Source organism: Carassius gibelio, chromosome A10 (assembly GCF_023724105.1).
Source record: "Carassius gibelio isolate Cgi1373 ecotype wild population from Czech Republic chromosome A10, carGib1.2-hapl.c, whole genome shotgun sequence".
In the NCBI taxonomy this organism is placed as follows: domain Eukaryota; kingdom Metazoa; phylum Chordata; class Actinopteri; order Cypriniformes; family Cyprinidae; genus Carassius; species Carassius gibelio.
Genome location: NC_068380.1, coordinates 910,394 through 928,188, shown reverse-complemented (window position 1 = coordinate 928,188; position 17,795 = coordinate 910,394). Strand labels below are relative to the sequence as shown.

The 17,795-nt window shown below is 35.3% G+C and overlaps 3 protein-coding genes across 4 annotated transcripts; 1 reads left to right on the top strand and 2 right to left on the bottom strand.

Moving 5' to 3' along the window:
• Nucleotides 1-1,871: 1,871 nt before the first annotated feature.
• Nucleotides 1,872-5,288, bottom strand: kctd9b (potassium channel tetramerization domain containing 9b). Its single transcript, XM_052607356.1, has 12 exons — nt 5,079-5,288; nt 4,863-4,984; nt 4,723-4,766; nt 4,530-4,629; nt 4,021-4,076; nt 3,786-3,914; nt 3,476-3,543; nt 3,285-3,380; nt 3,053-3,202; nt 2,824-2,929; nt 2,608-2,741; nt 1,872-2,519 (listed from the first exon to the last, which is right to left on the bottom strand). Exons 1-12 carry the CDS (start codon nt 5,124-5,126, stop codon nt 2,403-2,405), a joined length of 1,170 nt encoding a protein of 389 aa, XP_052463316.1. The 5' UTR covers nt 5,127-5,288; the 3' UTR covers nt 1,872-2,402.
• A 794-nt stretch (nt 5,289-6,082) lies between these two features.
• Nucleotides 6,083-12,801, bottom strand: actr1b (actin related protein 1B). The gene is made up of 11 exons (XM_052607358.1): nt 12,600-12,801; nt 11,672-11,736; nt 11,095-11,170; nt 10,410-10,535; nt 9,527-9,651; nt 9,225-9,441; nt 9,034-9,126; nt 8,593-8,767; nt 8,450-8,511; nt 8,330-8,370; nt 6,083-7,631 (listed from the first exon to the last, which is right to left on the bottom strand). Exons 1-11 carry the CDS (start codon nt 12,645-12,647, stop codon nt 7,529-7,531), a joined length of 1,131 nt encoding a protein of 376 aa, XP_052463318.1. The 5' UTR covers nt 12,648-12,801; the 3' UTR covers nt 6,083-7,528.
• Nucleotides 12,802-13,235: 434 nt separating this feature from the next.
• On the top strand, nt 13,236-17,421 carry marchf5l (membrane-associated ring finger (C3HC4) 5, like). Of its 2 annotated transcripts, none has more exons than XM_052607361.1 (7): nt 13,236-13,398; nt 13,812-13,911; nt 13,998-14,200; nt 15,159-15,289; nt 15,364-15,547; nt 16,375-16,541; nt 16,628-17,421. In XM_052607361.1, the coding sequence occupies exons 2-7, from the start codon at nt 13,883-13,885 to the stop codon at nt 16,787-16,789; spliced, it is 876 nt and encodes a 291-aa protein (XP_052463321.1). In that variant the 5' UTR covers nt 13,236-13,398; nt 13,812-13,882; the 3' UTR covers nt 16,790-17,421. The 2 variants fall into 2 exon arrangements, with proteins under 2 accessions (XP_052463321.1, XP_052463322.1); XM_052607362.1 differs by having other exon boundaries at nt 13,240-13,398; nt 13,803-13,911.
• The last annotated feature ends 374 nt before the right edge of the window (nt 17,422-17,795 follow it).

The following is a 17,795-nucleotide window of genomic DNA, read 5'->3' as shown; positions in this document are numbered from 1 at the left end:
CTATAAACGAATTACAACGCAGTTTTATGATATGATTTTATGACTCAACTCTTTCAGTTTCATTATTATTATTTTTTCTCAGAAAGCGACTTGTTAGTAGATGAGTTTAACTGTTCAGTGTGATAACGTTTAATGGTTTGATGACCTCTGTAGACAAGTAAAAACTTTAAAAAGTAGTATTACTGTTGTATTTTACTTCATAGAATAACATATGAAAATATCTGGAGCTTGTGTTAACCACAGACCTTATTTCAGGCATTTAACCAAAAACCCATTCAAAACAACCTATAGGATGCTAACTCATTTCTAGGCTTTGGCCTATAAAAACATCATCCCTGCAGCACACTACTGCGAGTACTTCAAATAATACCATGGAATTACCATTGTCCATGTCCAATAAACCTAACCAAATGCTGTTTTAAGAATAACATGGTCAAAAAAAGCACCTTAAAAGTAGTCGTATGACTACAGAAGACTTTGAATACAATGCAGAAATTATATGGACTAGCTTAATGGTGTAATTTTATTCATTTTAGACATTCGATGTGACAGTATGGTAAAAGATTTTCTTAGAAAAAAAAGTAAGAGTGAGAAACGACATGAAGGTAAGAAGCTGGCAGATTTTCTTTTTTTTTTTTTTTGGTGAACTGTTCCTTTAAATTGTGTCGTTAGGTACTACCATAAGCATTCATTGCTTTTAGAAAACGGCAGAAACAGCACGATAACAAAAATATTTCAGTGTATTATTTATATACACTTATGAACATTAATAATCAAAATAGACAATTTTTCCGCCAAGTAATCTAGTTCTGTAGCTGTTTAGTTAGCTACCTTGTAACTAAATATGGCGCATTGATATGGAATTTGACGTGATTTGGCTCGGAATTTTAGATATTCCGAGAATTCTAAAATGAACAATATAAAATTGCATCTGTCACGGTGTTGTACAAGTGTAAATAATATTTAGACCTAATTACTGGGCAGGTGTTTACTCCAACAGGGGACTTCAGGCAGCAGCAGTGTGCTCATCTGCTTCTGTCGATGGTTTTTCCACACACTCAGGTCCAATCAATCACTGTGGCAGCGCATCCTGCTGAACAGATTTCACGGTCTGTTACAGTACTTATCTGCTGAGATGAGCTACTGACCGTCATGGACGAGCTGAAGCTGCAACTGACTACACGTTTCATTAACACTCTTGGGTGTTACTGTAGAGACACTGCTGCTCCTGCTGGCGGCATGATGTTCTGCTGGAAATTTATACAAGCAACCAAAAATATCTAGTATGGATGATGCTTTCACTGTTATACTACCAAATCGGTTATTTTTATGACTAATAAATAACATTCACTAAGTAGATCTATATTTCATATTTACAATTTTACATTATTTACAAAAATTTTTTTTGATGCTTTATAATACGTGACTCCCATGATGAAACACATCACACAAGACTATTAAAAATCTAATTTTGCAACGTTGTTTTACTGACAGTGAAGCACGTTTTCCCAAACTTCCCATTACTGTGATTCATCTGATTTTTTTTTTTTTTACAATTTATATTATCTTTTGATTGGCATTAGTTCATCAGTTTTATTTGATTCTTTTATTTTATATTCATTCTTTTATTTTTTATGTTTATTTCAGTTAATGATTATTTTATTTCAAGTAAAAAAAACCGAACAAACATGTTTTTTAATGGTACTGAGAAATGAAATTGTCATTAAACAAACAATCCATACAAACTAAAACAAGTTATTACAGCATCTGCTAATCTAATCAAAACAATTATAATATTATCATTTTGCAATGTTTGCACTGAAACATTGTGTGCATTGCAGTTAAGATTGGAAAAATAAAAAGCCCAAAAGTTCTTTCAATCTCCAGTGATTGACTTTATTGGATCTTAACAGGGCTGGTGACATCAAACTAGCAAGTTTCTAGTGGATGTTCTCCCTTCTGCATGCACCACAGTCCAAAAACACCTACGTAACAGTGAAACGGGCAAGACAGTGTAAAATCGGCATGCTTGAAAAGTTATAACATTGCACATTCGCAGAACAGGCAGATTCTTAAATCAGAATCAGATGCAAAAACACAAATACCAGATGTTCAGTTCACAGACCAGCAGTGAAACATGTAGAAGCTTGGCACGAACACACAATGTAATGCAGAAAATATCAAGTCACGCTAAACACAAATATATCTTGCATTGAGAAATGTAGCAAACACGATCCATAGTAATGCAATAATACATCAAAATAATATTCTTGAGGCAACAGTAGACAACAGATGAACAGATAATATCAACAGGCTTATGATTACATGACAGTAATTACGTTTTCAGGTAGGTTTTTAATTAAAGCTGCTCTGTGAAGAGGCCGCAGTCTTACTGAAGGATGCTATCTGACACTCTGTGACATGTGCAGCGGTGTCAGCATCTCCTCAAAAATGGCCCCCTTTACGTTGGAGCCTCGCAGATTTGCCTCCTGAAGATCACAGCCGGACAGGTCACAGTTCTGTTTGATAAAACAAATGAAAGTGAAAAACACAAGACGACATGACAATCTACAGAACGATTCTGAAACCAAACAGACGTTCGCTCACCTCTAGATCGGTTCCCGCCAAAGTGGCCCCCCGCAAGTTACAGTTCTTGAGTTTGGCGTTCTTCAGCGTGGCCACGCGGAGGTTTATCCCCGTCATCTGACTGCCTTCCATATCCACCCCCTTCAGATTGGCTCCTTTGAGGAAATGACAGGCATTACGTCTTGAGAAAATGAGATCCAAGCGAAGCAGTTCAGAAGTCAGGTGTGATCATTTTACCCTCTAGATTTGCTTTGAGTCCCGCGGGATCTTCAAAATTACAGCCTATGAGAGACGCCCCTTCTGCATTGGTGCAAAGCATTTTCACACCCTGTAAGTTGGCACCCTGGGAAAAACATGCAAAAAGACCAAATCAGTGTCACAGACAGAAATAAATAAATGCAGGATAAATGCTACAACAAAAGGAACCAAAAGACATGAGTGAATGTTTAAAATATGATATCCTTACATCTAGATTGGCGTTAGAGAGGTCTGCTCTCTCCAGGTTGGTACCACAGAGGTTGGCGTGTGTGAGGTTACAGCGGCTGAGGTTGGCCATCTTGAAGTTGATGTAACGCAGGTCAAGACGAGAAAGATCTGCCCCGCTGAAATTCAGGCCCTAAGTAAAAACAGTTTACATTGAGATAATACACAATAAAAGAAAAAAATAAACCAGTGCAAATTATTCCATTGCTTCCCACCTGACATCTAAGTTCTGATTTAGTCGGCGTGGCAAGCAGAAAACGCACAAACTCTTTGCGGGAGATGGGCGAGTGATCATCAGGAGGCTGAGAATTCTGAAGCAGGACAAAACAGCCATCATTGCTATTTATTCCCACGGTGAATAAGTCACCTTTTCACCTTTATATAACTTCTTAAGCATAGTTTTTACCTTAATAACACCTTCAAGCTGCTCAGCAAGACGTTCGATTCCAAAGAAACGAGCTTCTTCAAGCACGCCTGCATACATAGGTACTCATTTCATATGCAAAGAAATTAGCCAATCACAACAGAGCTCATTTACATATTAGAATGTCAGTTACACACACACAAAAACCAAAGGTACAGTACCAAAAGAAGGATATTTATCAGAAAGTTATAGAGAAAAAAGGCTCATGAAAACAAAATTCTGATGTTTTTCGGGTAATAACCCTTAGGAAACACATAAAATGTTAAAAAGTGGTACGTCTCTTCTGTCTTACCCAGCAGATTGATGCCATCATTGATAATGAGCTGTCCGTGTCTCAGGTAATTTAATATGGGCTCAAAGTAATCTGGACTCCGATCAATGAGATACGCCCCATGCTCGTCCTGTTTGTTTCCCCAAACATCTGTCAGGAAATGACAGAAAAGAAAAAGTGCAGTATGAATAAAAGCAGTAAGGCATGCACAAATATTTAGAACATTAGACAGAAAAATCATCAGTTCAGTAGTCACCCTTGTCTCTGAACATGTGAGCCAACATGCTCTCCGGTTCTTTGACCAAAGTGCTCCTAAAAACAACAGAAAAGTGTTAAATTCATCACACAGCTGTGGAGCAGATTAAATGGGTTGAGTGGATAAATGTCACAAAAACATTAAAATGTTAATGAATACAAAAATGCATCAAAATGTTTTTGGGGGGAAATATTTCCCCACAAAAAATTACATCATTGTAATGCAGAAGCGATCATTTTTTTAAATTTAAATCAGCATAATTAATGGCATGACAACAAATACTATGAAAGAAACATTTTATTTATATTAAAATAACCATATTTAAATAATCACATTAAAACCATATATTTTATTCCACATTATAGTGATAAGAAAGAAATGTTTGGGCTTACTTGTCATGAAAATAATGCAAAAAATATATATATATTTTTTTTTTTAATTATGATGGTTGTGATGTTTAGATTATGGATTACTGTTATTAAAATTAGTATGATCTGTTTTGACATCACCGTGTGGTTGTGAAACGCCGGCCTCCCACATTGAGGGTGATCCAATCTGTGTGTGCCCAGGATTGAAACTCATGCGGACTCTCTAGGTTATTTGGTGGATCTGTATAACGTTCATAAATTAAGACAGATTAAGGCAACAGAAGACAGATCTGAGAGAAGCACATACCAAATTAAAGTTAAATGTCAAACTCACCGATAAAATTATCTCCTTCTGATATATACAAGACATCATCATCTCTGTTCCAGAGAAACACCAAGTGTTTTATGTTTATGATAATGTACAGATGTAAATATGCATTTTTTATATACAAGGGAACTACTTATTGTTCTTACCTGATGAGGGCTATATCATCAATAAGACCTCCTTTCCCATTGTATATGTTGGTAGCTTTTATTCCAAATTTTGTGCTTGCAACTGAGAGTAGATCAGCTAGAGCTCCATAAACTGCCACCACCTGATGAAAAAGTCACAAAAGTAGCAACAAAAGGAGATTTATTCAGAAAGCATGCCTTATACTAGCAAGACAATAGATAACAAAACACCCTCACTTTGCCATTGTGTGAGGCTCCATTCACAAACAGCGTGACTCTTCTCATATCCGAGGTTATAATGTGACTCTTCAGTGTCTGTTTTATTTGTTTATAGACTCCACGTTACTGTTAATCATCAAAGCATTTCCGATTATTGCAGAAGACTGTTTACTTCCGTCATTACTGCAGCCAATCAGAGACATAATGCAGTCCATAGACGTCTATGGCAGAGTTGAACGAATGAGGTGGGCGGGACTAAAATATCGAAATTCTTCTCTGATTGGACAGGTACGATGGGGCTAAATAATAGTTTTGGGTTTTTCGTACTGTTGATTTACATTTCAGTGGACACTGACATTACTCTCGTGTCGTTATTTAATAAAAAAAATATATAAACACCGCTTGTGAAGCAATACAAAGTTGACCTGGTCACATGATTCGTGTTACTTTTCTCAGCGCTGATCATGATGGCCGAATCACAGTCGCTTGCAGTTACTTGTTGTAATCGTTTTATTTCTAATTGATTGGATTAATTCAAGACTAATATATATATATATATATATATATATATATATATATATATATATATATATATATATTAATTCAGACTATATTTTTGTGTTTAACGGTCTCCAGTAAGACTTTCAAGAAAACTTGTTTCAATGGACATCTTTATAAGTACATTTTGTGACTTTCACGATATTTCACATTTACATTTATGCATTAAGCAGACGCTTTTATCCAAAGCGATTTACAGTGCATTCAGGCTATACATATTTACCAGTCAATAATAGTAATTAACGCTAATATGTTACTACATAATTTTTATAAGTAGATTTAGGGACCTTTAGAATTACAATACAAAAAACAAACAAATGAGTTTTTGTTGCATTACAAAGTCACACCAACTACATGTGACAAAACTTCAGCAGTCTTGAAAACCACTGTTAACAACATCAGCAGGAACGCAAAAGCAGACAAACGCTTACATTGCTGTTTGTGTTGACATAACTCACAGAAGCTTATTTCAGACAGCATTAATTTATTTATCATATTGAATTTACAAAATTAAAAGAAAAAGAAAAATTGAAGAAACCGGTTTGTACACTTTGTCATGTTTTTTTTTTTTTAAACAGTTTGAATAGCAATCCACTGTACACAAGGCTTATGATGATATTTCAGTATCTTTAAAAAGAAAAACAACCAAGATGCTCTGACTTCCCAATGATGACACTGGAGTGAGGCGAATCTGGTTGGACAAACTGGACTTAAACATAACCCTGCTGCCTCATCATCCCATTAGAGAGCAGCTCTCTTTCAACAAACACTACAGAAATACTAGTGCCAGAAGAGCTTCTGAATCCATTTGGCCACCCTCTGCCTTCGATATCCACATCGATGAGATTTACAATGAAACAACACACAATCTCAGTCAGTTCTGTTGATTTCATGCACTAATCTGGAATTTGGGGATACTCTGAATTGACACTGAAATCACGCCACGATGAAGAGACGTCTCATGGCCACATAAACCTCACTGGACGACTCAATTAAAGCTTCAGTCAACAGCTGTGGTTCTATATGAGAATCATAGGAAATGTTCAGAGGAAAAACTTAACTTGAAAGGGCTAATGTTCGCATCAAGTATATTTTTGTGTGGTGACAATTAGGCTTTACAACTTAAAGCGGACAAACTTAATTCTAAGAGCAACAAAAAAAAAACTTTCTTTAAGCCACCCTTTTCATAAAAGGATGCTTCCATGTTTAAATGTACTGTATACTAATAACAACACTTGTCGACATTTCAAGCAGCGATAAATCTAGCTATCTATTGTGTACTTCGTATTTCAGTATACATTATTTAGTTCCCTTGAGCTACAGAGTGGTTTCATCCTCGAGAGGTCAAGGGGAGCGACAGTAAACACAGTAGTGTCCATTCCAGTGAATTTAGTGGTGAGCAATGCTTTTTTTATTGTATACGCTCATCATTAAACCCCCAAATAAGAATAAAAATACTATTTTGAGAACTGTAGCATTTAAAGAAAATGATCGACCTCTTCAGTTCTTGAATTATATTCTTACAAAGGAGTAAAACAATCACCTTCATGTTTGATTATAATAGATATGACAATATCAAACAGGGCAGGGTAAACTGTAATAAATATCCAAGTGCTGACTGAAGTATTGGCTTTAAACAAAACAATAGTTAACAGTATTGACTGATGCCCTGTGTTTGATGGGTGCAGAATGAGCAAGGGATGCCCGGTCGCATTCTGCCCCAGTGCTACTCGTCAGGTGTCCTGAACGAGAGCTGGGTAGAGGACACAGAAGGCATGCCTTAGCTGCAGATGGGAGGCTCGGCAGGTTTGCTGTCGGGACGGGTGGGGAGGGAGGGAGGGAGGGTAACAGAGGGAGGCCAAGCGAGAGAGGAGAGGGATGTGAAAGCACAGAGATGGCCTTAAACCCCATTAAAATGTTTTCCGGTGGATGGCACGGGCGCGATCTTCCTCATATTCCTTCTTGGAGACCCACATCTTCTTAAAGGTGTCGAGTGAAGCCAGGATAGATCCCCTATATTTCGTAAATGGAAGAACCCTAGGTTAAACACTATAAAATATACTTTTAAAAATAAAATAAACACTTTTAAAAACATTCAACATTCAAAAGTTTGAGGTCTGTAAAACCTCAACCGGTTGCGCATCAAGCGCATCAAGACTGGATTTGATGAAAAATAAAGTAAAACATTATTGTGAAACATTAATTTAAATTTAAAATAGCTATTGTTATATATTTTAAAATGTAATTTACTGCTGTGATATTTTTATCTTTTTTTTATACTTATAATTTTATTCATTTTCATTTTTTATTTCAGATAATTAAAATTTTAGTTTTTGGTCGTTTTGGTATCTGCTTGTTATTTTTATTATATTTTGTTATTTTAGTTAGCAATTTTAGTGCTTCAATTTATTCAGTCAGCTGTCAAGTCAAAATTTCTAACATTCGCTTAGTTTACACTTCTAATATTTGTATATTTCAATATGAAATAAAATAATATTTGTTGTTATTTATACAAATTAAATTCATTTAACAAATATGAACTTTAAAAGAATAGTATTTATTTTATCTTTTGTAGCATTATAAATGTTGTTGCTTTAACTATTGATAATGTAATGCATCCTTACTGAAAAAAGTTATTAATTTCTTTAAAAAAAAAAAAGGTAGTGTAACTGTTTTATGTTTTAATATGCCTATATATACTTTGTTCTTACCCTATCCATGTTGAATAAAGTCTCTCCTGTGGTGCAGATATCTGAAACAACAAGAAAAATAAATATTTGAAAACAGATTTCTCCCACCAAGCTAACATTTCTCAGCTGTGCTAGAGTCACCTTAATTTTAACGTCTTTGGGTGCAAGTTTCTTCACTTCGCTTAACAACCGGTCTCCGAAACCTGCGAGGAACAAAGACAGAGCTTCAGTTCTGTCAGTGATGGAGAACTGAAAGATGCTTTCGACTGATCTCTTCGTTCTACCTTTGAGGAGCGTTGAGCCGCCAGACAGCACTATGTTAGAGAAGAGCGTGCGCCGCAGATCCATGTCTGACTTCTGAATGGCGAAGGCCAGCACCTCATGAATACCCTCGCTCTCATCGCCAATCAGATCCGGCCTGAAGAGAAGCTCCGGGGCCCTGAACCGTGCTGGACCGATCTGCAGGAGATAAACAGCTGTGAGTAACACATCAACTCAATACACTTAATACACAATTTTTGCACCATAGTGAACAAGTTATCAGCTCACTTTATTCCAAAAATATTTTTTTGACACGTTATCCAAGTTTCTAAATCCCATTTCATTTTGACTTTAGAAAGAACCTGAACTGAACCTCCACTGAATGTCAATAAAACCAGGATATAATGTGTAATTTGATGACCATATTACCATACATTAACATATACAAGCAATCTCATTCTTACATCTAGAGTGCTTCCGTCGGGGAGTGTGTATTGTGCTTTTTCAGTTTCTAGAGTTTCATCCTTCTGGGGGTTGAGGGAAAGGTAGCAGGCTCTCTGTAAAACAAAACAAAACATTTGTCTTGTATCTAGATTTCCAACAAGAAAGAACTGCAAAAAACATGTTGTATATATCCAGATGTGGTGTCTCATACCTCCTTGATGGTGCGCACAACCTCAAACTCTGCAGAAGTGTGGAAATCGTAGCCTTCCTTGCGCAGGAGAAGGCGGAGGTATCGGGAGACGTCACGTCCGGCGATGTCTACGCGCATGATGGAATGTGGAATGGCGAATCCCTCATATATGGGGACAGCGTGAGTCACACCATCACCAGCGTCCAGGACCACACCTGTGGTTCGGCCTGTGGCGTATCTGTCAGACAGGAAAGTGTTTTGCATGATAGAGGGAATAGGAGGTGAGATATCAGGAAGAATGAAATATGAAGTGCTGGACTCACAAACTGAGCACGGCCTGCATTGAGATGAACAGCGCCGGCACGTTGAAGGTCTCAAAGAACACCTCTGCAGCTCGTTCACGGTTTTTACTGGGGTTCAGCGGTGCTTCGGTCAACAGCACAGGATGCTGCAAAACACATAAAAATATGAATGGTTAAGGATTCGTTCAACCTATGTACCCTATGATTTACACACCCTCAAGCTATCCTAGGTGTATATGACAGTTATATTAAAATACTATATTATATTATTCCAGGATTTTTCTACCTGTAATGGACTTCAAAAGGGACCAATGAGTTTAGGGTCTTGTGTTTAAAAATGATTTTTTTTTTTATTGACCAATTCTTTCATTAGAAAGGACACTTATTTCTTATTTCTCTAAAGCCCTTTAAAGCCGCATTGAAACTGCAGATTATTTTTTATGCAGAAAAATCCTTAATTTCTTTTCAACTGAAGAAAGAAAGACATGAACATCTTGGATGACATGGGGGTGAGCAAATTATCAGGACATTTTTATTCTGGCGTGAACTAATTATTTTAAAAATATCCTTCCAAGCTTTATAATGGCAGTGAATGGTGGTCAAGATTTTGAAGCAAAATAAAGTGCATCCATCCATCATAAAAATGCTCCACACGGCTCAGAGGGGTTAAAAATGACCTTCTGAAGGGAATCATGCATTTGTGTATGAACAATATCCATATTTAAATCTTTATAAACCATAATCTCTATCTTTCGCTAACTGTCGTACGAGCATTCACGTGAGAGTGGTGTTGATGTAGGCATAGCGTAATAAAATGAAAATAAAAATCTCATTCAAAATAAATAATAGTACATATATTTATATACTATTATTTAGAGTAAATGTATAATATATAAAGCCGTACCTCCTCCGAGAAGGTCTGCAGCTGTTCCTTTGAGTACACGTACTGCCAGATGCGCTCCATGTCGTTCCAGTCCTTCACAATACCGTGTTCCATAGGATAGCGGACAGACAGCAGCCCCCTGTGCTCCTGCATATACCACAGAAACAAAGAATGCATTTGAGATGACCAAACACCTGAGAAGAAATTACGCCAACCCTCAGACAACATATAAGTTTGATCGCAAAATATACAGTGCTCACAGTCTGTTTGATTACATGACATTAACTAACTGCTCCATTTTTACCGTACATTTCTACCATATGGACATCAATTTGAGATAGTCACCACTGAAAAGCTATTACTAAATATAATGTAGTAACTTCAATTTTCTGTAAAGCTGCTTTGCAATGATTTGCATTGTGAAAAGCACTACACAAAGAAACTTGAATCTAACTGAATAGAACACATGATGTTATTACATTAGAATAACAAACGACAGCATGAAATCAAAACTATATGTCCAAATTATAATATTATAGTTATATATAATATTATAATTATTATTAACCAATAACATCACAGGTTAAGTCAAGTCCCTGCCAGTATTATTTCTGGCTGAATATTGTGGCACATAATGGAAGTTGACTGTGTTGTGATTATATTATTTTCTTTAAATATAATCTTCAATTAAAATAAAAAGTTTTACCTCAGCTTTGGGTCCAATGAAGAGATCGCCCTCAAGGGCACCAGCCATCACCCGAACATGTTTGGGTCGCCCCACACTAGAAACAAACCATACCACTTAATATCACATCACATTAACAATAAAATACATTACTGAAGTGTTTTTTTTTTTTTGTACAAACAAAAGCCAGTATTTCTAAAAACAATGTTGATAATATGACAAATTTGATTATATATATATATATATATATATATATATATATATATATATATATATGCATACAGTAAAAAAAGCTGCATTTTAGTGTCACATGATGATTCAAAAATCATTCTAATATGCAAATTTATTGCGCAACCATTTTTCCATATTATCAGTTTTTTTTTTGAATTCTGAATTCTTTGATATATATATAGACTTAAAAAAGAGCAGCATTTATTTAAAATAGAAATCTATTGTAACATTAGAAATATATTTACCGCCACTTTGATCACTTTTAATGCATCCTTGCTGAACACAGTTATTAATAAATAATTAAACTCTCACTGACCCCACACTTTTGAAAGTTATCCCAAGTAATATCAATTAAATGATTACTTACTAATTCGGGAAACAGTATTTAGGGATCTGATCTCCAGCAAAGCCAGCCTTGATAACCCCTGACCCCTGGAGGAGAAGTTGTAAGACAAGTTAGAAATTACAATTTTGCAGCGAGGTAGTTCAAAACAAACTTGAACTATAAAAGCTCAAACAGTGAATGTGTTGTAAAATGAATCATCTATTGATCTGATCCTTCCTTGTTCGTTCTTGAGTCATGAGACAGAGCTGGAGGGGGCTAATAGAAACACAACCAGCTACAGACTAAAGAAAAGTCACACTGTGAGAAACAATTACTACGTTTTCATCATTTTAGTAACCTGTCAAAGTGACACAGGCTTTGAGATCTTCCCCCTTCATTCTGATTACCAGTTGAGGCTTACTAGTTCTCCATCTCAAGATTCACCCTTTTGCCTTTTATTTTAAATTAATTTCAAACGAAATTTTGCAAATTAATAAATGTGGCTGTACATATTAAGAAATGTGGCTGTTTATATAAGGCGAGGTCACAGCCAGCCATCTTAGCAACAATAACAACTCAAGCTCAAATACAGGCTTTTATCTAACAGATACTCTCTGACAACCATGCATCGTGCAGTATTTCATTAATATGAAAAACGTGGAATCCTTTATTTAAAGTTTGAGTGATAAATTCAAAGCACCACTGAAATGAATGACATATCAGCTTTATGCCGATGCATCATCCTGAGCAGCTAATGCTTGAAGACATCGCAATTAAGACAGATACACTGTCGTGCTTTAAATAATGAAGGCAATCGGACGTGAAACTGTACACATTACTATTTCAATAAATAAAATACTAAACACATTTAATTTAGCATTGGGCGGCTAGCGCAGGCTTTAGCACAATAGCATTAGCTTTAGCCTTTTAGCACAGACTGGGTGTGGAGGGCTGCTGACATCATACTCACATTATCAATCACGACCGGCTGGTTCGCTATAATATCATACGACTCCATGTTCAGCCTGCGCTTGAGTGTTTTTTTCGGTCAACTTGTTCTCAAGAAGCAGCTTTTATGATTTTCTGTTCATGTAAATAAGAAATAACTGTAGCTGCTTGGCAGTATAACCACAGGCTGAGCGGTGATGCGTCAACCGAACCACGGAGGGAGCCAATCAAAAGCACGTAACTAGGAGATGAGTGACAGCTCGTTTAGCCAATACGTTTGGTTCTCGGTCGCAGAACCAAACGTACTCGGTCGCAGAACTAAACGTACTCATAGAGTCGGTTTGCGATGAATAAAAACAATTGTTGATTTATTTAAATTTTTTGTGTAATTTGATCTATTTATTTATATGTTATGCTAAAATAAAATTGCAAATGTATGCCTTTAATTCCATGTTTTTGATTAAGAGCAAAATTATTTAGAGGACACTAGTAGCAGAGTGGATGCTTTATTATTATTATTATTATTATTATTTTCAAAACACTTTTACTTTTTAGTTTTATGCATGTATGCTTTACAAGTGATGCGATAAATACATACTTTGTTAAACCATAGACTGTATGGTTAAACACATCAAACGAAGCGTTCTTGGACGTTTTAACAAGTTAGGGACATTTATTTTGACACACGGAAGTGGCTTAACCGGAAATTGTTCTTCATAAGGTTGTTGTTCTGTCCTCCGACAAAATTGAAAGTGTCAAATCAGCCAGATATCTAAACTAAACGCGTATCAGAAACGTCTACGTTTGCAAAACATCTTCAGGTGAGGATTTACATTTGAATTCGGTTAACAGTGTTGCCTGAATGTCAAGTTTCTGTATTTTTTATAGCATTTAAAACGTGAATAACAATGAGGTTTGGGTTTGTTTACGTTAGTTTAATGCGAGTCATTCCGATTGAAAACTGTGTTAAATCAGTTGTTCATTGTGTATCTTCAAACCAGACGTTAGCAGAATAAATATATAATTATGTTATATATATCTTATACTGTAGTAATAAAAACAATCTTTAGTGATTTGTTTTAAATTCCGTGTAATATGATGGTTCTGATCACCATAATATAAGACCAAACATATTATACATATTTGTTCATTTTACTTACAGCGGAAGTGTTATTATTGGCAAATATGTTTGTATTTATGTATTGCGTTCATGTCTAATGGTCAGTATTAACAGGTGTTGTGCATTGAGCCTGCTCTGGCTCACTCATGGTTGAGCTGGAGACTGTGGATCGAGCCTGAAGTAAGATGGCAAGTGTAGAAGAACCTCCAGAGAAGTGAGTTTCTCCATTAGCTGTGAATCAAAGGACTAGTTAGTAGAACTCTTAGTTAAGTTCTCATTTAATCTGTCGTCCCCCGACAGGCACTGCTGGGTGTGTTTTGCCACGGAGAAGGAGGATCGAGCTGCAGAATGGGTCAGCCCGTGCCGGTGTAAGGGCTGCACCAAGTGGATCCATCAGTCTTGTTTACAGCGATGGCTGGACGAAAAACAGAAGGGGAACAGCGGAGGAGCCGTCAGCTGCCCGCAGTGTGGCACAGAATACCGGATAGTTTTCCCCAAAATCGGTGAGTATTTGTACTTCACCTTTTTTTGAAGGGATAATCTTGCCAACTAATAAAAATATGTAAGTCCAAATCCTAAAATTAATAAAACTAAAATAAAATAAATTAAAGCTAAATGCAAATATAAAATGTCCAAAAATTTTATATTTGCATTTTTTCAAATTAAAAATTTTGCTTTGGCAAATAGCTCAAATAAAATTGAAGTACTAAAATTATTAAAACTAAAATCGAAATTAAAATTAATTAAAACTAAATAGTAATATTAAAAAACAAAAACTAATTAAAAATGGCAAAAACGAAGCAAAAATGAGAAATGTTGCTTTTGCAGTTAACTGAAATTAAGTTCAAGTTGAAGTAGTAAAATGAGCAAAACTAAAATTGAAATAACTTAAAGCTTAAAAAAAAAAAAATTCACTTGCAGAACGCAAGCTTCTAGAGGGGATATAAGTCTGAAGTAACAAATTTAGGTAAATGGGTGCAGAGCCAGTGGTAGTTTTGTAGGCAAACATCAATGCATTGAATTTTATGCGAGCAGCTAATGGAAGCCAGTGCAAATTGATAAACAGAGGTGTGACGTGTATTCTTTTTGGCTCATAAAAAATTTATCTATTTTTTACTTATAAATATTTAAGTATATTTCTGTATTACAAAAATGTATAAAATAAAAGTCTAAACTAAAATGAAAATAAAAAAATTCTAAAAGCTAATTCAAAACTACTATATAATACTATAATAGTGTATAAATAATAATAAACACTGTTTTATAACATGATTTTGCACTTGTTTTGTAGCCAAACTTTACCATTTAAAATGATCATGTTTTTGACAAGTTAGCTCAGAAAATGTGTGGATTCTATTCTGTGTGGCCTTGCTAATGGCGAATATTCTGACGTTGTGTTTGGCTGTTGTTTTATTGATTTAATAGTGAAGTTTTAAGAGTGTGGTTTTGTCTATTCTCCAGGGCCTCTGGTCTACTTCCTTCAGCAGGTCGACAGAGTTCTGTCCAGGGCCAGTCCGTTCGCCGCAGCTGGAGTCGTGGTGGGCACCGTCTATTGGTCGGCTGTTACTTATGGTGCCGTCACGGTTATGCAGGTGTGTTAAAGACAAGATGAGTGAAGCTCGGCTCTCCAGGGCTCTTTTGAACATGTTTTCTACTCTGTTTTCAGGTGGTAGGCCATAAGAAGGGTCTGGATGTGATGGAGCGTGCGGATCCTCTCTTCCTGCTCATGGGTTTACCCACCATCCCTGTCATGCTGGTACTGGGGAAGATGATTCGCTGGGAGGATTATGTGGTGCGGCTTTGGCAACGACACTCCTCTAAGCTCCAGATCTTCAGTGGACTTTTACCTGGTATGTGGAAAACAGGGTTCAACTTAGCAATAGTTCATCCCAGTGTTGTTTTTGTTATTTAAATGTAAAACTATTAAAAGATTTTAATTAGCATTTTTTTAAAGAAAATGTAAAATAAACATTTTAATAAAACTTAAAATGAAAAAACTTAACTATTTTTCAATTATAAAAAAATAACAAAAAAATATAACCTTGCCAACTTACTGAAATAAGTTAAAGTACTTCAATTACTTAAACTGAAATATAACTAAAATAAAGCTAAAAATATAATTTAAAAAAACATACAAAAACTAATCATGATAAATGCATAAAAAAAAATGAATACAACTTAATCTAAATAACAAAAGCACATTACAAAATTACTCAAATTAAAACGAAACCTAAAAATAAAGGCTAATTCGTTGAAGTATTAAAATTACTAAAAATGAGATACAAATAAATTAAGCTAAATATAATAGTTTTTTAATAAAACAAAAACTAATCAAAATGACAAAAGCACATAACAGAATGACTGAAACTTCTAGTAAAAAAATACAATAAAAACTGAAAACATAAGCTAATTTGTTGAAATACTAAAATCACTTAAAATAAAGCTGGATATAATTGACAATATAAAAATTATCAAATATTAATGCTGTTTCTTCCAAAAATGTAAATTCTGACATTATTTATTCACCGTCATTCCTTTAAGCCATCTTAGTATTTATGATTCGTTGTCATAATCACACCGTAAGCTTATCCTAAATATAATAATATTATTATTATTATTTAAAAAATATAATTTATTCATTTTTGAAGCAAAAAAAAAATGTAATTTGTTTGTGCAGGTATGGGCCACCCTCAACCCCGCATCCCAGTGGAGGGCGGTTACGGAGGAGACCATCTCTCTGTGTCTCGCACCCTGTGTGGGGCCCTCATCTTCCCCTCCATCGCCAACCTTTTGGGACGCCTCCTGTTCCGCAGGGTCACGCCAAACCTGCAGCGCACCATCCTGGTGAGAGTCGAGAGCAGCTAGCATCTACCATACAACTTGCAATTAGATTAGGAAGTGTGAATCCTAACCCAGATTTCCTCTTCTAGGGTGGCATTGCATTCGTGGTGATCAAGGGAGTGCTTAAAGTATATTTCAAACAGCAACAGTACCTCATCCAGGCCAACAGACACATCCTGAATTACCCAGAGCCCGAGGGACGAGCAGAAGGCACTTTTGAGGACGACAATGAAAACAGTGGCAATGAATGAAGATTATGCACTTGAGGAAATCAGCAAATACACTGTAGTATAGGATTCTCAGAATAAAGAGAGACATATTTATGGATGTATAAATACATAATTTCTCAGCTTTACATGGCTCTAAATCAGCACAAACACATGTTTGCTATGTGTTACTAAAATGCAAAGATGACTGAAAATTCTTTTATCTGTGAGAAACGTTTGATGGGGTGTTAAGTGCCTGTAATAGCAAAATACACCAGTAGATGGCGACAGATGCAAAGCTGGTAACTGCACTGTGCACTGATGTCTCTGATGAAGACATCGTAATTTAGGCTGCAAATCTACCAGCAGAATCATGTAAGCATTTAGACAATGAGCTAATTGATTCTGATTGAAGACAAAAAGCAGTGGCTCTATGATAACAAAATAAAGGATGATAAACACGGAAACTTTGAATTTTATGCTTTTAAGATGTGTCATTGTTTTCAATCTGAAAAAGGAACATCTGGACCATTTCGCTGAAAAAAATGACAGAAATAATAAGAGAAAATATGAAATCTTACTATATTTGCCTATTTTAGGCCTATTAAATTGTTTGTTTGCGTAAAAATTTGTGACGTTGTTTTCATGATTAAATGTATTTTCAGCCCAAATTCTAATTAATTGTAATGCACTTTTATTTTAATTATTGTTATAGTTATGTTAATACAGAATGCCTTCACTGTATTTAAAAAATAATATATATATATATATATATATATATATATATATAAGGCAGTACAATAAAATTCATGATGTAATGAAATCAAATAGAAATAATAATTTAAAAAAAACAAGCATAATTTGCCACAATCATGAGATTTTAGTAATAAAAATAATTTACCAATGCAACCAATCTTAAGAGTCCTAAAATGTGATTATTTTCTGTAATACTTAAGTGTAATAATTATTTTTCTCTTTTGGTTTTGGGGTCAAGACTCGTGAAACGAAAAGCTATGTGTTTGAAATTAAACCATCAAAATTGTTGTTCCTG